The 20,371-nt window shown below is 47.7% G+C and overlaps 1 protein-coding gene across 3 annotated transcripts in view; it reads left to right on the top strand.

Annotated features, from left to right (window-relative positions):
• RGS22 (regulator of G protein signaling 22) overlaps window positions 1-20,371 on the top strand; it is a 915,000-nt gene that overhangs the window by 818,041 nt on the left and 76,588 nt on the right. For all 3 annotated transcript variants that reach the window (XM_029591789.1, XM_029591788.1, XM_029591791.1), the window contains one exon: window positions 16,975-17,067. In XM_029591789.1, the coding sequence (XP_029447649.1) occupies window positions 16,975-17,067 (93 nt within the window). The remainder of the gene's footprint in view (window positions 1-16,974; window positions 17,068-20,371) is intronic.

Raw genomic sequence — 20,371 nt, 5'->3', positions numbered from 1 at the left:
CATTGAGTTTAGAGTTGTGACTGTCGCTGCCTGACATCTCCACTCCGCCCTCCTTACCTCTCTGGCGACTCCTCCTGTGGTTGATGGACGTTTGTCTGCTGCGGCATCTGCCTGCCATCCTCTCCGGCATCCCCAGACCGGCTTAGGCGCTGCCTCCCGCCATGCTGTCCAAGTTGCCTTATGCCGCGTGCGCGGCCCTGCTTCAAGTACCTTCAGTGGTGCGAACCTCAGGGGCGTCCCCCTGTGATGACGTCATGCATCCAGGATACAAATAGCCTATGTGATTGCTAGCCTACGAGTTAGCAACGGTTTCCTAATGGATAGGATTTGCTCTCCATACCTAGTTACTCTGCCTCCATTCTGGACATACTCTATTTGGGGTACCCGCTCCTCGGGGGCCTCTCTCTCTCTTATTTTTCAGGTCGCTGTCTGGAACCGGTACTCACTCCTCGAGGGCCCATGTTCCTGGACTTGCTACCTGGACTTCACTTCTGTCTGGAAGACACCGCTGCCTATACCATTCTGTGAGTTACCATCTACATCTCTCAGAGCTGTTCCCTGGAACCAGGTACTCGTTCCTCGAGGGCCTGCCTTTACTTCAGCTCCTGTGTACAATACTGAGAGACCGCTGCGTGAGTACATTACCAACGAGGCTCTATTCCTGAACCCTGCATATATTGCTGCTACTCATGATCTCAGTTTCTCTCCACTACAGCACAGCCATTGTAGGATCGCTGTTCCAGAGCCTGAGAGAATACAAGCCCAGCCGGGCTACATTCCAGCTCACTATCGCCACCTCTGGTGGCTCACCAATACTGTCTAATAAACGATCTAACTGTGTGTGTGTCCTAAAGCTGAGCCTGACCTGTGGCCCCTCACGGGACTTCCCCCCGTGAGCGTGGTCATCAGCCACAGAGTCCAGGGGTCCACCCAAAACCCTTACAAACAATAACACTTAGCGAGCATTCAGACATTGGGAATGGTGGAGATGTTCCAAGTTCTTGTGGTTGGTATATATCATAATTCAGTGTTGCACACCTTCTAACCACTGTCGCCACTTCTCGAGCACCACCTTGATGGCTAGCAACTCTGTCTCCAATTCCAGAATTCCGCTTGGAGGAAGAATTTTTGGGAGAAGAAGGAGAAGGGGCGGAGAACCTCTGAATTGGAGTGGCTCAGCACGGCACCTACACCCAAGGAGGAGGCATTGACTTCTAGGATAAATGGACGGGGGTTCGATACGTAGAAGGCAAGAATCATGACAACGAGACCCCCAGCTCATCAGTTGAAGTGATTCCCAGTCAAATTGAGGAGAGTGGAGCTGCAGCCAGGGCAACCCCAATTCGATGGGATGCACTGCTTTTTCGATGATGTACAAAGTTATATTCTCCACGTGTAGGATGTAGGTGCGGTGCTGCAGAGAAACTGTAGCAGTAGTGATCTGACTGGAAAGTGGTTCTCCGTGGATGGAAGAGATGTCTAATGGCATCTCCCGAGGAACCACAGGCAGCTTCAGATGGTCCACGAGGGCCATCATAATAAAGTTCCCTCCTGCGCTGGAGTCTACCAACCCTAGAGAGGGGAACTCCTGGCTACCCACAGTGATGGACACTGGAAGGGTAAGTTGGGGAGCAGGAGTGGTAAAGCCTAGGATCATCTCCCCACTGGCTCCTAGGCTTGCTAGTTTCCCAGCTTCTGAGGGCAATGGTACCAACATGTGCCCTGTCCCAGCACAGTAGAAGCAGAGTCACAAGGTGCAGCGGCAGAGCCTCTTCTCTGGAAAGAGATGACTCTATCCAATTCCTCAGGCGATAGAAGGCATTGCTGGTACCATAGTAAGAGGGTGTGAAAAGGACAGAGCCAGCGCCACTTGCCTTTGCGAAGGTCGCAGCTGCCGGGCCCGCTGCGGGAGGTAGCGGTAGATCCTCCCGGCCAGGTCAATGAGTGTGTCCAGAGATTTGGGAAGCTCTCGTGTGGCTAGCTCATCCTTCACCCGCGGGGATAGCCCTTCCAAGAAAATACTCCAGAGGCTATCCTTACTCCAATTCAGCTCAGTGGCCATAATGCAGAACTCGATGGCGTACTCCATCAATAATCAAGTGCCCTGCCGAAACTCTAGGAGGTCCGATCCCACAGTGGCCAGCCAGCCGGGTTCATCAAACACCTACTTAAATCCTATGACAAACTGTTGTAAGTCTTGGAGAAACGCATCCTCATGTTCCCACAAGGGACAGGCCCAGGCCAAGGCCTTCCCATCCAGAAGGGAGAGGATAAAGGTGGTCTTGGTGGTATTGCTGGGAAATTGTGCAGGCTGGAACTAAAAGTGTATAAAGCACTGATTTAAGAATCTGCAGCACTGCTCAAGGTCTTCTGCATGCCAGGGAGGTACCGGGAGGCATACCATGGGCACGGACCCTGTAGCTGCTGGTACCACAGGTAGCGGAGAGACTACGGAGGTTCCAGTGGTGTCGAGGCAGGTGCTAAGGCGCTCCATGGATCACACCAAATGTTTGAGAAATTTTTGCTCCTGCTGAATCGTCTGTGCCAGGTTGGACATGGCCTGGAGACTCGAAAGATCTGCCAGGTCCATGCCCTCGGCAATCTGTTGCAGATGTGGACGCTTGGACCAGAGTGAGATTGGCGCTACCCGCAGGTAGGAGCCCTGCAGGTCCTCACCATCAGCAGGCAGAGCTGGCTGGAGCAGAGGCCCAACAGGAACTTCACCAATACCAGCCCTCATTCCCCCTCAGATTGAGCCCTTTGGTGCCAGGGCCAACTGAACTTAGACACGGGCCTCTGTGCAGGGAAGAATCTGTTGCAGAAGTAGTAGGCCAGCAAGAAGAAGACAAGGTCTCTCCAAGCAGAGGTCAGGGCAGGCACCAGACAGCAGAGATGAGAACAAGCCGAGGTCAGGGCGGACAGCAATCCAACGAGGTCAAAGGAGGTCCGAAGTCAAGCCAGGAATCCAAATGAAGACAGGGTCCAAGCCAAAGTCAAGCTGAGGAGTTAATCCGGAGGGAGGAAGGCAAGACAGAACAGCAAGGAGGCACCGAAGACAGATGAGGGGCCACAAGACGAAGACACAGGACTTCCGAGGAAGCAGGAAGGAGCCAGGAACACGAGGACAAGGCACAGGAACTGAAGCAGGATCAGGAACTAGGAACAGCATGGCAAACAGCTACTCCGAGGAGTTTGACCTATTGCCGAAGCATCTGAGGCAGAGCAAAGCAGGCCTTAAATAGCAGGAGGCCTGTGATGTCATCCAGAGGTGCCATGGTGGTTTTCCCACCAAGGACCCTTTAAGAAACGCCAAGCCACGCACATGCAGCTAGGGATGCCCACTCAGCTGAGCAGCTTCCCCAGCGCATTGCATTGGCCCTGTGTGGCGGTCGGCTGCATCTTCACCAGCTTCAGGATCGGTGGGCTCCATTGGCCCGAGACCAGAGGTAAGAGCAGCCAGTCATGGGACGGACCCGTGACCAGCCAAATGCAACATGATACACAAATTCAGCTTTCTTGAGGAACTCCTAACACTTCTTCCTTAAGTGTCCAGGAAACCCAGCCTCTTGAGGGAAATCCTATTGTGCACATGGTCCCCATAGAGCAGGGGTGGGCAAACTTTTTTTTGTGCTGGGGCCAAATTACACGTTATTGAGTACAACAAAGGGTGGGGCGAGGTGGGCAGGGCGGGATGGACATGACAAGGTAGGTCCTCTACACAGCAATCAAATTTCCAAAACTCGCTGCAGGCATTTCAGTATTCAGCAGGCTTAAGCACCATCATTTTTAGCACTCAAGGAGCCCCTTCAATCATGGATCCCCAGCCTTTACCAAAATCAGAAAAACCTTCACAACAGCATGTACAAGACATTTTCCCAGCTAACAGACCACAACACCTCACTCACAAATGCAAGCCATAAGTATAAATAGTAAGGTGCAGACAAAAAACTGGACTGGAAACTACTAAACGCCAGGTTTAAATGCACACACAGGCACACACACACAAGCAGGCTCCCAATCTCCCTTTCTCTCTCTCTCTCTCACTCTCACTCTCTCACAGGCACATACACACAAGCAGGTTCCCAATCACTCTCCCTCTCTTACAGGCACACAAACAAGCAGGTTTCCAAACACACAATTGTACCTCTGCTCATTCTTCAGCCCTGCTGGCCTGGGTTGAAGCCGGAGCCCACCACTTGGTCTTTTTTCTTCTCCTCTGGTGGGTACTACTGCTGCATCTCCCTTCTTCTCCTTCAACCCCAGCAGCCTGGGCTTGCCACTTCTTTTTTTCTTTGTTTTCGGCCCTGCTGGCTTCTGTTCCAGCGGGCATCACTGCATCTTTTCTTCTTTTTTTCAGCACCGCCAGCCTGGGCTCTGGAAGGTGCTGCTGCTACGACTTTTTTCTTTTTTTTGGCCTTGCCAGCTGGGTTCAGATGGGTGCCGTTGCTGCATCGTTGTCTTCTCACTGGTGGGAAGCCCACAGTAATGACGGACAAGATCTCTCCTCACAGGCGGGGAATGGGAACCCGGCCAGTACCAACAAATTATGTCTCTTCCCATTGGCAGGGGGTGAGAACCTTGCAAGGGCACTGATAAATAAGGCCTTCCTCTTGTCACCTGCCAATGTTACGACCTCCTTGCTCAAGTGTCATCAAGGGCTTTAACTTGGCCTTTGATGATGATGTCGGGCAGATAGGTTGGAGCATCAGCGGGTTGCAAATAATAGAGTCTCCACAAGTGATAGGCAGGCCAGATAAAAATGCTTTATGGGCATGATTGGACCCGCAGTCCGTAGTTTGCCCACCACTGCTATGATTAATGAACAGTCCTACCTGAGTCCACTGTTGATCTGAAATGTTACCCAATCCACTCCTTTGTCCCAAGGAATGAAGATCCTGTGGAGGGTCTTCTAATGTCTTTACTCTTTTCTGTAAGGAACTGACCTTCCAGTAAAAAAGGTCCAAATCCCACTGCAGGACTGAGCTGATACTCCCAGCCCCAAATAAGGAGGGGTGCCAGAAAGAACCTCTTTAAACTAAAAGCCTGATCAAAATTCTTTAACAGACAAAAATCTTCACTGGAGTGACTGACACTGTAGCCCTTTTTCTTAGCTGGAAGTCTACAGTTCTTCAGTTTCCTGGCCTCTGGATCTCGGGGGTTTCCATCTCCAAAAAGCCCTGGGTTCTCACCTCCAGTCAAAAAAATCCTTAAATAAGTCAAGACTCTCAATCAATGTCTCTCTTAAATTCAGGGTAGCCCTGCACTGGCAGGCATTGTCTGGCAGGGATTTCCCTTAAACAAAGGTTCACCTAAAGAGGCGTATAGGCTTCACTTAGGCAACAGAAACTAACAAAGCTCTTTCTTCTTCAAGAGCCAAACTAGAAGATCATTCCTATTCCTCTCTCATTTCCGAGTTGTTATAAACAGGGTCCACCCACTCAAACTGACTCCAGAGGAGGAGCTGAAAAAATGATATTCCCGCTATCTGGTTAACATATATAAGGACCTAGGGATATCTAGTGGCTAGCTTCACAGAATATTACAGGAACTCCAAACAAGGATGTAGCAGACACCCTTGTCTACATCACCATTAACAAGGAAATTAGATCTCATACACAAAGTTTAGCTGTTTCAAGAGTCTGTATTAGTGGAGTCCCTTTAACCAGGTTCAGCTGTTCCCTATGAGCTAGAGCAGAGGAAGTATAAAAGGAGACTTCCTCTGCTCATTCCTCGACTTGGCAACGTCCTTCGTTTGTCGGGTCTGTTTGCTTCGGTGAGTCTTCCTGTGCTTTGGATCCTCGTTCCTGACTTGTCTTGGAGTTCCTGGTTCCTGACCTCGGATCGGCTAGCTGTGATTCCTGGTATTGACCTCAGATCGGCTAGTGGTGATTCTCTGGTGTGTGACTTTGGACTGGCAAGTGGTGATCCCTTGGTGTGTGACCTCGGACTGGAAAGCGACGACCCTCTGGCACTTGACCTCGGACTCCTTCTTGACCATTGTCTCCAAGGGCCTGCTTAAGTCCCAGCGGCCCGGGTCCCTACGGGCTCCTCCCAGGGGGACCGCGGGCTTCCAGGGGTGAAGCTCCAGTCAGCCCTTGCACCAAACTCTCGACCTCTCCCCACCTAAGTCCCAGAAGTCCGGGTCCCAAAAGGCTCCTCCTGGGGGTACCGCGGGCTTCCAGTGGCGAAGACACACTTCCTCTCCTCAAGCGTCTCGACTCCTCGTCTGACTCCACAGTCGCTTCTGTCTTCAGTGCTGAGGGTCAGCTGGTCACATTTTCTGCTCCTGCCTCGCCACCCGATGGGAGAACCTTCGGATCTCCTCCTAAGGTATTCCATCCTCCCGTCGGCCCAAGGGTTCACAGCCTGAGCATAACAGATTGCCAAGTCCATGGACCCGGCGGAGGTATCTGCCTGCCAGGCCATTTCCGGAATGGCCCAGCGTCTGAAGGATCAGCAACAGACCCTCGATGCCCTTGGTCTCTGTGGTGCAGGGCCTGACCCAATGCCTCGAGGCATTAGGGCCCATGAACCCTATGCTGCCATCCCCGCCTGGGGCTCAAGGACGCCGCCCTACTCAGCCAGGCGCCGTCCAGGCCTCCATGGGCGATCTGGGGCAAGTAACTCCCACACAACTCCCGGCACTCTCTCGATACGCTGGAGATGCGAAGTTGTGTTGAGGATTCCTTAGCCAGTGCCAAGTCCACTTTTCCTTGCTGCCTGCGCAGTTTCCCAGCGACCTGGTCAAAACCAGCTACATTATGTCCCTACTCGAAGGAAAGCCTCTGATCCGGGCCTCTCATCTGTGGGAGAGTAGGGACCCTGTCTTCGAAAACTTGAGTCAGTTTCTGTCCGCCTTCCGGCAGATTTTTTGATGAACCCGTCCACAAACCCACTGCGGTCTCAGCATTGCTCCGATTGCGACAGGGTACTCGGACAGTGGCCGAATACACAACGAAATTCCACACCCTGGCCGCAGAGCTGAATTGGAAAGAAGATTGCCTCCACGGGATCTTCTTGGAAGGGCTAGCCTTGCGCCTTCAGAATGAGAAAGCGGCAAAGGATCTCCCAGAAGACCTTAATGGCATGATAGAATTGGCCAATCGAGTGGATCGTCGGATGAGGTTTCGCCTTCCGGTAGTAAAGGCAGCGAGAAGGCCCTCACCTTCTTCCAAAAGTGCATCAGAAGCCCTTCAAGCCCCGCCGAGGAGCCCATGGAGTTGGGTCATGGGAAAGTCTCTCCTCAACAGCGTCGGCGGTGCATGAAGGAAGGGCTTTGCTTTTATTGTGGCGCAGCAGGCCATCGAAGAGTCGTCTGCCCAGCACGACCGGAAAACTCCCGGGCCTTGGCGGATGGGGAGTTCCACACGCTAGCTATAGTGGACTCCGGCGCCGGCAGCAATTTTATAATGAAAAGCCTGGTGGAACATTTAAAGATTCCACAAGTTCGTCTCCATGTTCCCATGGTCATCTCCTTGATCCAAGGGAAGTCCCTTCCAGAACAGGTGTCACACACCATGATTCCCCTCCAGCTGAGGGCTGGGGTCCTCCATCAAGAGAGAAGCCAATCTACATTTTGGAATATTCCATTCATCCAGTTGTCCTAGGCCTTCCCTGGCTCCAGGAGCACGAGCCTCAGTTCGACTGGAAGACCTTGCAACTGTCTCACTGGGGGCTGAACTGCCACAGCAACTGCCTCCAATCTGTGTCTCCAGCTTCCTGCTCCATCGCCTCCAACAGCCTTCCAGGCCTACTGGCCCCCTACGCCATGTACGCGGATGTTTTCTTGAAACAACAGGCCGAGATACTTCCACCTCATCGATCCTTAGATTGTGCTATCAATCTCCTCCTAGGTACTGAACCTCCTCGAGGGCGCACCTATGCCCTCTCGCCAGCCGAGACACAGGCCATGAAAGAATACATCGAGGAAAACCTGGAGAGAGGTTTCATTCGGAAATCTAAGTCTCATGCAGGGGCAGGATTCTTCTTTGTCGCAAAGAAGGCCGGAAGCCTTCGCCCTTGTATTGACTATCGGGGCCTGAATGCTATAAAAGTCAAGGACCGTTATCCCTTGCCTCTTATCTCTGAGCTCTTCGACCGGCTGCAAGGTGCGAAGATCTTCTCTAAGTTGGATCTCCGAGGGGCCTACAACTTGATCCGTATCAAGCAGGGTGATGAATGGAAGACGGCATTCAATACCCGAGACGGCCACTATGAGTATCTAGTGATGCCGTTCGGGCTCTGTAATGCTCCCACGGTGTTCCAGAACATCATGAATGAGATATTCCGGGATCTCTTGTACAACTGCATGGTCGTGTACCTGGATGACATTTTAGTATTCTCGGACTCCCTGACCGCTCACCAGCAGCATGTCATCCAGGTCTTGCAACTCCTCCAAGAATACCAATTATACGCAAAACTGGAAAAGTGCCTCTTTGAGAAGGAGTCCCTTCCCTTCCTGGGATACATCATATCCAGTGAAGGGTTTCGTATGGACCCCCAGAAACTGAAAGCCATTTGGGAATGGCCACAGCCGTCCGGATTAAAGGCACTCCAACGATTCTTGGGTTTTGCAAATTATTATCGGTCTTTTATCCCACACTATGCGTCCATTGTTGCCCTGATGACAGCCCTGACCTGGAAAGGCGCGGATCCCAAAAATTGGCCTCCGAGAGCGGAGACCGCCTTTCATCGCCTCAAGGAGGCGTTCCTGCTACAACCATGCCTTCGGCATCCGGACCCACAGCGGCCGTTCATCATTGAAGTAGACATGTCATCATAAGGCGTAGGTGCCATTCTGAGCCAGACTTCTGAAAACCATAAACTACGTCCATGTGCCTTCCTCTCCCGGCAGTTCTCTCTGGCAGAGCAGAACTACCAATAGACGACAAGGAGCTCCTAGCCATAAAAGTATCCCTTGAAGAGTTGCGCCCTTGGCTAGAGGGGGCACAGCACCAATTCACAGTCTACACTGATCATAAAAACTTAGAGTACCTACATCGGGCACTACGACTCAACCCACGACAAGCCCATTGGACCCTATTCTTCACCCGCTTCAATTTTATCCTCCGGTACAGACCAGCTGGGAAAAATGTCAAGGCTGATGCCCTATCGCGGGTGTTTGAGTCCACGGAAGATTCCGATGAACCGCAGTACATCATTGAGCTGTCTCTCATCTTGCTATCCGCCACTACAACCATCCCGCCCGGGAAAACTCTAGTTCCTCCGCGTTTGCGGCAGCAAGCCCTGGCATGGGCTCATGACTCACGCTGCTCTAGGCACCCAGGACAATCCCGGACGTTGCAAACCCTGCGCCGGTACTACTGGTGGCTTTTTGGAGGTGGCCTAAAATGAACAAAGATGTTCGGGTGTACGTGGAGTCCTGCCAGGCATGTGCCTGCCACTAAAGGATCCCCGATTCAACTCCAGGCTTACTTCAGCCCCTACCTGCGCCTTCAGAACCATGGACCCATGTGGCAACCGATTTTGTGGTTGATCTGCCACTATCCGCTGGCAACATGGTGATATGGGTGGTCGTGGACCACTTTAGTAAAATGGCGCACTTTGTGCCATTGCCAGGATTGCCGTCTGCTCCACAGCTGGCCCAGCTGTTCGTCCAGCACATCTTCAGGCTACATGGCCTACCTAAAAGCATCCTGTCGGATCGAGGGCCTCAATTTACGGCTAAGGTTTGGAGGGCCCTCTGCCAGAAGTTCGAAGTCACCCTAGACTACACGTCTGCTTACCACCCACTCGCAGAGAGAACCAACCAGACACTAAAACAGTTCCTCCACATTTATGTCAACGAGAAACAAGATGACTGGACTAGCCTGCTACCCTGGGCTGAATTTGCTCTTAATTCTCATTGCTCCATGGCTACTGGATCCTCCCCGTTCCAGATAGTATACGGGAAACAGCCACGCCCGCCGCTGCCTGTCCCCATCTCTGTGCCATCCCCGGTAGCCCAACTCTCTGCAGACGAGCTACACCGCCTGTGGATATCCATACAGCGCGCCCTGATCAAGGCCAGTCAGGCGGCCAAGAGGTATGCTGACCAACGAAGAAGACCATACCCGCCGCTCAGGCTGGGAAAAAGGTTTGGTTGAGCACGCAGTTCATCCGCCTGAAGCTACCATCAGCGCGACTAGCCCCACGTTTCATCGGGCCATTTCCCATCATCCGGCAGGTGGCTGCTGTCTCGTATCAACTTCGTCTTCTGCCTTCCCTTAAGGTACACAATACGTTCCTTGTCTCCCTCCTGAAGCCTCTAGTTTTATCATGGCCCTCCCCAACCTGTCGCCTCCGAAGATGACCTCACCTATCAGGTCCGGGATGTCTTAGATGTGAGGAACACCGGAAGAAGTGGGAGTACCTGCTAGCGTGGGAGGGCTTCGGTCCCGAAGAAAACTCCTGGGAGCCATTGGCTAACATCCTGGATTGGGATCTACTGGAGCAGTTCCACAGGGACCATCCGGATAAACCCAGGCCTCCGGGGAGGCGCCCTAAAGAGGGGGGGTACTGTTGTGTTCCACGCTCGTGGAAGGCCACGAGCACGGCGCCCTACCTCCCCCGTGATGGTGACCCGCCGCGGGAACTCCGGGGGAAACCCCTGACCTGATGCCTGCCTTTAACCAGGTTCAGCTGTTCCCTATGAGCTAGAGCAGAGGAAGTATAAAAGGAGACTTCCTCTGCTCATTCCTCGACTTGGCAACGTCCTTCGTTCGTCAGGTCTGCTTGCTTCGGTGAGTCTTCCTGTGCTTTGGATCCTCGTTCCTGTCTTGTCTTGGAGTTCCTGGTTCCTGACTTCGGATCGGCTAGCGGTGATTCCTGGTATTGACCTCGGATCGGCTAGCAGTGATTCCCGGTATTGACTTCGGATTGGCTAGCAGTGATTCCTGGTATTGACCTCGGATCAGCTAGCGGTGATTCCTGGTATTGACTTCATATTGGCAAGTGGTGATTCTCTGGTGTGTGACTTTGGACTGGCAAGTGGTGATCCCTCGGAGTGTGACCTCGGACTGGTAAACGACGACCCTCTGGCACTTGACCTCGGACTCCTTCTTGACCATTGTCTCCAAGGGCCCGCCTAAGTCCCAGCGGCCCGGGTCCCTACGGGCTCCTCCCGGGGGGACCGCGGGTTTCCAGGGGTGAAGCTCCAGTCAGCCCTTGCACCGAACTCTCGACCTCTCAAAGGTCCACCTAAGTCCCAGCGGTCCGGGTCCCTACAGTTTCCTCCTGGGGGGGCCGCGGGCTTCCAGTGGCGAAGACACACTTCCTCTCCTCAAGGGTCTCGACTCCTCGTCTGCCTCCACAGTCGCTTCTGTCTTCATTGCTGAGGGTCAGCTGGTCATATCTTCTGCTCCTGCCTTGCCACCCGACGGGAGAACCTTCGGATCTCCTCCTAAGGTATTCCATCCTCCCGTCGGCCCAAGGGTTCACAGCCTGAGCATAACACATAGCTCTAGGCTTAAGGTGTTTCTGAGTATGTTCATGAGAAGCTTGCTGATGTTCCATGCACAGGGAACAATCTCTAAGAAGAAAGTAAAAGACACATGGGTCTCATTTAAAATCATTGTCCTTCTTTCTTTACCCTGTCATCAGCTGGAACTGAGCAGACAACCTCAGCAGTTAAAGAGGCAGTGCTACAATGCAAGAAAAAGATATCAGACCTCTGTCAGTCTACTCTGTCAGTAGACTTTCCTGCAACAGCAGCAACAACAACTTCAGAGCAGGCTATGCACTATGGACATGGCAGGGAGGAACCAAAAATAAAGGGGATTGATCATGGATGGATGGAGGGGTGGAAACTAGAAGAGAAAATGTGAGTAATGTGTGGATGGACAGGAGGAAAACAGTATAGAGGGGAGGGAGGGAGAAGAACAAGTAGAAAGATGGGTGGAGGGAAAGGAGAAGAAAGATGAAGGTAAGGGAGATAAGGAGTAGAAGACAGATGGAAGAGAAAAATAAAGGGAAGAACAGAAAGAGAAGATGGAGAAGAGGAAAAAGAAGAAAAGAGATGGGTGGGTAGAAGAAAGAAAAGAGTGGTGAGAAGAGGCAAAAGGGAAGAGAAAAGGGGGATAGCAAAATAAGAGAAAAAAGAAAAAGGGATGAATAGAAAAGAGGGAAGATTGAAGGAGGGAAAGCAGAGAAGTGGGAGATGAAAAGTGATAAGGGAGAAGAGAAGAGGAGATGGAGAAATGAGGAGATGGAAAGAAGTGAGGGAAAGAGATTGTAGAAGGGGTATGGATGAAAAAGGAAGACAAAGAGGGAGGAAAAAGGAAAATTTTGAGGATATAAATGGGAGGGAGGAAGAGGAAGAATTGGAGATAAAGTAAGTAGAGATATTGAAGGAGAGACAAATAGAGAGATTAGATGTTCAAGAAACAGGTGAGGGAAGTACCAGCAATCAACACATTGAGAAAAGGAAAGAGAACCAAGACAAAACATTAGGGATGTATATTCATTTAACTTTAATGCCTAAAATGGCATCCTATAAAAAATATATAGGATATTTTTCCATTCATTGTTGGGGAAAAAAAAAAAGTGCCACCCACAGCCTTCTAAACAACCTCTCTCCCTGCAAAAGTTGAACCTGGAGCCTGGCCCTGCTCGGCAGGACTGAGCCAGGCCCAAGCAAGGCCTCTATGAGCCTCTCCAACCTCTACTCCCACACTCCCACCACAAAATTAAATGGGGCCTGGGCCCCTTTCACCCTCCATTAAAATGTTCCAGGGCTGGAGAGCTTCCTCCCAGGCCCCCACATATGATCTTTCCACAGTTCCTCAAAATTATCCTTAAGGGCAAGAATGAAGCCCACCTGCCCCTGCCCTGGCTCCCGGAACTTTAGAAATGGTACTGGACGCAGACACTGAAATGACATCCCTCAGGTGACCAGTGCCATTTTCTTGTAGACCATTTTTAAAGTTCCATACAAATATATAGCTGTACAAGAAAGTGACACAGAGCGACCCTAGAGGTAGATACCAAAGTGGTGTCACTGCAGTGCCATTCTTCAGGCGGTCAGCACCATTTAGAAAGTTCTGGGAGCCAGGACTGGGGCAAATAAGCTTTGCTCCTGCCCTTAAAGATGATTTTGATGGACCACAGGAAAGGAAGGAAGCGAGTGCTGGGGAGGGAGCCCCCCAGCCCTGGTACATTTTAATGGGGCAGAATGGCCAGGGAGGCCCTGGCTGGACCCTGGGCTTCATTTAATTTTAGCAGCTGGATTGGGGATCAGAAGGGCTTGGGGAGGCCCCCATCTGGGGCTTGTTCAGCCCAGCTAGGCAGGCCCTTGCCCCAGTTTCAATTTTGGCAGGAGACTGCTTGCAGGGCCGCGGGAGGCTGGTTTTATTTGTTTTGGCGGGGAGGATGCAGTTCAATGTCTTTTTGCTGTTCAGAAAACAAACCAAACAAAAAAAAGCATTCAACCAAACAGAAAATAAACGCAAAATGATTAAAATGAAACGAACCAAAAATGTTGGGGTCTGCACATCCCTACAAAAAAAAATAGAGGCTGAAGAAATTAAAGGAAAGCAGAAAATTTAAGAAAATATGAAAAAGCGAAAACAAAGATGTGTAATTGTGATGGAAAATACCATGAAAACAAAGATTAAACAGAGGATAAATAAAATCGGAAATACTTACAGGTTAGACAAGAACATAAGAACATAAGAACATAAGAAAATACCATACTGGGTCAGACCAAGGGTCCATCAAGCCCAGCATCCTGTTTCCAACAGTGGCCAATCCAGGCCATAAGAACCTGGCAAGTACCCAAAAACTAAGTCTATTCCATGTTACCATTGCTAATGGCAGTGGCTATTCTCTAAGGGGTAGATTTTAAAAGAAGCGCGATCAGCCTACTTTTGCTTGCGCATCAGACTCAAGCAAAAGTACGCTGGATTTTAGTAGATACGCGCGGAGCCGCGCGTATCCACTAAAATCCTGGATCGGCGCGCGCAAGGCTATCGATTTTGTATAGCCTGCGCGCGCCGAGCCGCGCTGCCTCCCCCCGTTCCCTCCAAGGCCGCTCCGAAATCGGAGCGGCCTCGGAGGGAACTTTCCTTTGCCCTCCCCTCACCTTACCCTCCCTTCCCCTACCTAACCCACCCACCCGGCCCTGTCTACACCCCCCCCTTACCTTTGTCGGGGGATTTACGCCTCCCGGAGGGAGACGTAAATCCCCGCGCGCCAGCGGGCCTGCTGCGCGCCGGGCCGCGACCTGGGGGCGGGTACGGAGGGCGCGGCCACGCCCCCAGACCGTAGCCACGCCCCCGTACCCGCCCCCAAAACGCTGCCGACACGCCCCCGAAACGCCGCGACGACCGGGCCCGCCCCCCGACACGCCCCCGACAAGCCCCCCTCCGAAAACCCCGGGACGTACGCGAGTCCCGGGGTCTGCGCGCGCCGGTAGGCCTATGTAAAATAGGCTTACCGGCGCGCAGGGCCCTGCTCGCGTAAATCCGCCCGGTTTTGGGCGGATTTACGCGAGCAGGCTCTGAAAATCCGCCCCTAAGTGAACTTAATAGCAGGTAATGGACTTCTCCTCCAAGAACTTATCCAATCCTTTTTTAAACACAGCTATACTAACTGCACTAACCACATTCGCTGGCAACAAATTCCAGAGTTTAATTGTGCGTTGAGTAAAAAAGAACTTTCTCCGATTAGTTTTAAATGTGCCCCATGCTAACTTCATGGAGTGCCCCCTAGTCTTTCTACTATCCGAAAGAGTAAATAACCGATTCACATCTACCCGTTCTAGACCTCTCATAATTTTAAACATCTCTATCATATCCCCCCTCAGTCGTCTCTTCTCCAAGCTGAAAAGTCCTAACCTCTTTAGTCTTTCTTCATAGGGGAGTTGTTCCATTCCCCTTATCATTTTGGTAGCCCTTCTCTGTACCTTCTCCATTGCAATTATATCTTTTTTGAGATGTGGCGACCAGAATTGTACACAGAGTTTATCTTGCATTTTAGTTATAATGTTGTATTATTTTTTCTAAGCTGATTAGATTGGCTTAGCATATGTTTTGACTTATAAAACCAAATGAAACTTCTTGGCTTGACTCTGGCTCCAGTTGCCTATCAAACAACTTGGCTTGCCCACCTCTACTTGATTCATCATATAGATTTCCAAATGAATAGGAGACTAAGATTCAATAAAAATAATAGTTTAATTAAAGCGTCTAGTTGCATTCAATATCATTGTGAGAAACAGCATAAGAATATGCTGTATGGCCCTATCATGTTTTGCTACCACATCTTTGGAGACTTACACTACATATATATTTCTTACCAACTCTTAACACGTCTCTAAAGTTTAGTACAAATCATATAGTACAGAAGTTGCCTTTTCAGAAAACTAGGATAACCACAATCATATGAATATATTTTTACCTATTTACTGCATTTGTCATAACAATATATGATGCATAACAGCTTATCACAATTTATTTCTACCCATAAAAGCACAAAGAAAAGTAAACCATCCTTGATCATTATTATTGTGCCAGGGGAACTTTTTTGCTATCCAATGACTATCTTAGTGTCAGTATAAAAAGTTTTCATAGTGTGTTTATAACCTATTCTACTGCTTATTCAGACCACATTGCAAGTTTCCTTTAAAAAAACTGATATCACTGTCAAGCACTATACCCTAGACCCGGGGTGTTCAGACAGGTCCTACGGGTCTCCCCAGCCAGCTGGGTTTTCAGGATATCCCTAATGAATATGCATGAGATTTATTAGCATGCACTACCCCCTGTTTGAGGGGGCCTGTAGCAGTGGTTTGAGTACTCCTGTCCTAGACAAAAGGAGAAACAGGGAAGATAGATATAATAGAAAGATTCAATTGTCTGAAAGGTATAGTGCATAAGATATAAAACTTTTTTTTCATTAGAATATAAGTTCTAAAACAAGAGATCATGAGATGAAGCTTTAAAATATTATTCTCAAGAGCAATGTCAGGAAATATTTTTTTACCAATAGGCTGACGAATACATGAAACACCCTCCCAAAGTAGAGGGCAGAGTCATAATTAGTAAATCATGGAATAAGTACAAAGTAGGGGCAGAGTCAAGGTGATTTGGGCCCCCAGGCAATAAGATTCATTGGCCTCTAACCTCCCATCCGAGGCTAGTGGAAAGTGTTGTGGGCCCTTGAATACTGACCTATTGTGCAAATGGTCAGCCTACCCTGGAAAAAGGATCCTTGCTTGCAAAAAAAGTAAACAAATAGCAGAAGCACAACATACCAGCATGTGTTTAAAGTACCCTACTACAACAATTCAAAAACCAATGTTTGTGCTACTAGAACAGATGGCAGTATAAAGTGTGGAATATGAAATATTAGACAGACCCAGCTGTTAATTAATTCTGTCATTGCAACTTGCCAGATCTGACAGGCTGCAAGTACAATAATAACTAGATGTTCTAGCAGAAATGCAGGTGCCCATGTAGCTGGGTCTGTCTGGCAAGCTACGTGCTTCTCATGTTAATTGGTTTGGTACAACTGATTGGTGATGGTAGACTATCATCCAGAATGGCTATGGGGACCTAACAGGCTAGATAGTTGGGCAACAGCTATGCTAGTATTGCTAGATATCTTGATTATTACAAAGATTTGCAATTAGATCTAGTTAGGGAGGGGTTCTAGGTTGTAAACTAAAAAGATGATATTGCATGATCATCTACCCAAGAGAGTGGAGGTCAAAGAAAGAAGACAGCAAAAAGTAGCTTGGACAAGGAATGATATGCTACAAGTAGACACACTCTACGCTGGCAGATAGGATATATGTCCTTGGCAGTGTGGACAAGAATAACTGGGTAGATTGGATGGGTCAAGTGATCTTTTTCTGCCATCATATACTGTTACTATGATAGACCAAAATGTATCATCTATACTCCATCATATAGGAAATACTTATTGGATAATTTATATGAATAAGAAAGAACTATATAGAATTTTGATTTACAGGCAGACGATGCAGCATACTTATCCGCTAGACGATTTGAAGACTTAGACGCTGGGGGAGCAAGAAGAGAGAAGCTCACATCATTAATGTCTAAGGTAAACAAGAATCCAAATATAAAAAGAAATAATTGGTGAAATACATCTCAATAATATAAATCAAATTAATTATACAAGAAAGAAAGGAAAATAGGATGGTTAGATACTCATATTACACAGAAAGGAATCACTTAATGATTCTTGGTGTCCTGCAGCCAATTGTTTATCTCCATTCTTCTTTACTTTGAACCATTAATTTTATTTTTATATTTTTTATTTATAATATGTGATATTAAAAATGTAAAATATCAAGCCTATGGAATAAACTTATAACAAGTGCCCTTTGTTTTGCTTATAAGGCTTCTTCAAGGGCTATCAATATTTTCACAATCCAAACCAATATGTTACTCACATATCCGCAAGGGATAAATCAAACAATAGGATATATATTACAATTACCTCAAGGAATAAAACAGGCAAAGGAAGATATATCTTGGATACTTATCTTAATTCCATATTCTCCTTTCTTTCAATTCAGATTCAATTTTTCCATGGCTAATTCTTATGTATACATTGTGATATAATGTATGTCTCAAATCAACCATTATTTACTATTTACATATATCTATATTTTTCTATGATTCATATCATGCAATACATATTTTATAGAGGTACTTTATTAAAATACTTACAAGAGTTGGCATTGTGGCTACTTTATACTGGTATTACTTTAGTTGTGTTCATTGATTTTCCAAAGGCATCATCTAGAACTGTTCCATTAATATCCATAAGATTTATCTTTATTTACCATGATTATTATCTCTTACCTATATCATTATTTCATTCTCCTCTTATTAACTCCATTTATAATGTTCGGTCATGGCATGTCTCACATCACCACAGCCACTTAGGGGGTCATTTTCCAAGTGGCTCGCATGCGATACCAGGATGGGGACGGAGTCGACCCCGGAAGAGGAGGAGTCGGGGCATCACCGGGGCCGACTCCGTGAAGGCGCCGCGGATGTCGAAAAGGTAAGGGCCTTTTCGCGTCCGAGTTCGCGCCCAATAGCTACACCTTCTATGGTGGCGCTATTGGGTACGAAACCGGCAGCGATCGCACCACGGCGGTGCGATCGCTGCCGGCTGGCACAGGACCACCCCCCGGGTCGACCCCCTGCCCCTCATTACCTAAAGTATCACAGGCCTGAGATACTTTAGAAAATGAGGCCCTTAGTAATTATGGAGTGATTGATTATTGTTCAATAGTGGAGCCTCCTATATTTGCTCATATTCAATGATATACTCGCACTAGGTGATAAAGTACTGCTCAATATTTACTTATATGTATATAAATCTCCACTGTTTCTCCAAACAACACCAACTCAATCTAACAGATTCACTGTGTTTCTGAAAGAATGCTGGCTCTACAGTGTTTATTTCCTCTTCAGAAGACTCAGATCACATGATCAGAAATATCCTATCAGTTGTAGAGAACCACAAAACTTAAACACATGCCACTATCATATGACCCAGTCTAACCTATGGGAATTGAAGTGCTATGAAAACATACTCCTATACAATAATTAAAATCATAAGCAGATATAACAGGTTATATTCATTCTCTTACCATTGTTTTAAATCCCATTCTTATATTATTTCCCTACTAGTTAAAGGACATATCCTCCCCATTTTTCATGGTTAAGTCACATGGTATACTGAACCAATCACTAATTTAGAGCCACAACACTATTAAGGAATGCCAGTCACTCTTAACATTATGGGTTATCTACAAATATCATCTCATACCACTTAAAATGAAATCTATTCAAAACCCAGAATTCAATCCATTTAGCTCATATTGGGTTTACATATTGCTGGTTTTTCATTTACAGGAAAATCATTATTCCATTGAGATCCATCTCCTATTCATCTGAATAACCTATCCATATTTTCTAGTGTCATGTCTACTAAATGCTATCCTTATTATAATAAGATACACACTAAATTAATACATCTATAATAAACTACATTAAGTTAAATCATTGATGCCTGACAACATTATTCATAAGTAGTGTGAAACATCTATCACAATATACATCACTAAGGATTATAAATAAAGATTACCAGAATGCTTGCCACTCCATATTTGCATTCAGCTCACCAAGGTACAGAGTTTTCTATTTGTAGATAAACTGCTGTTCTCTCTGTACAAGAGCTCCAGAGATATCTTTTCCACTTTCAAGCTGGAGCTGACAAACTACAAAGAATCTTAACTGCTCCACTATATGATGTGCTGTGACCCAATTCTGTACTAGTGGAGCTTCTTGTTTTTGCATCCTGATGCAGCTTTTTTGTTCAACAATTCTTACTTTCACAGTTCTTTTAGTCTGCCCTATATATATTAAATCACATGGGCAGATGATGACATAAACAACCTATGCAGTCATATAGTCAAAGTTACCTGGGAAGATATGGTTTTTGAAAGTATGGATGTTGAAAAACACTTGTAATAAGTACATTTGTACAAACAGTTCAACCCCCGCATCTTCTCTGATCCTTCTCACCAGACTGTTGCAGAGGCACCTCAGTACTGAATGAGTAAGTTTTATCTCATAAATTGCTTGATCTCCTCATTGCAAATATTGGAGGTCCTTAAACTCTGTGATCCTGTAACACATGCCAGTGTTTCAACATAATGGCTTTAATTTGATTAGATTTTAACAGAATATGGAATGATGCATACAATACATGTTAAACCTTCCTGTTCATAAACCTTCCTGTTCATAAACATGAAAAGGTTCCTTAACCGCTAGTATCAACAAATTCTCTTGAGTTGCATATAAAGCGCTTCTGTATGCTTTCCTAATAATAGAATGGTTCCCTGTGCTTGGAATCTTCCAATCATATCTTTAGCACGGTCTTTAAACTCTCTACCAGTAGAGCATAATTTCCTTAGTCTCCAAAATTAACTCATGGGTATGTTATACAACAAGGGTCATGGATGATAGCTAGTGTAATGTAAAAGTGTGTTGACATCCATAGCTTTTCTGTATGTGGATGTCAGAAATCTACATTCGGTTTTGAATATCCTAGAAGCAATGGAAGCATTGGAGTGGTCCCAATTTGTGTCTAAAGCTACTCACAAAGCGGGATATACCTTAGATCTAATATTTGCCAATACCAGTAATTGTCTAAGACCTCCCACACTACACTTCCATGGTCCGACCACCAATTAATAAAGGCTGAAATAGCATACATTATCCCTCTTCCTAAACGCTTAAATAAAAATGACTAGAGATGTGAATCGGAACCGGAATCGGTTCGGATTCCGGTTCCGATTCACATGTGGGGTTTTTTCCATCTG

This window comes from Rhinatrema bivittatum, chromosome 2 (genome assembly GCF_901001135.1).
Source record: "Rhinatrema bivittatum chromosome 2, aRhiBiv1.1, whole genome shotgun sequence".
NCBI classification, from domain to species: Eukaryota; Metazoa; Chordata; class Amphibia; order Gymnophiona; family Rhinatrematidae; genus Rhinatrema; species Rhinatrema bivittatum.
The sequence above is the reverse complement of the archived record's forward strand: the minus strand, read 5'-3'. Positions and strand labels throughout refer to the sequence as shown.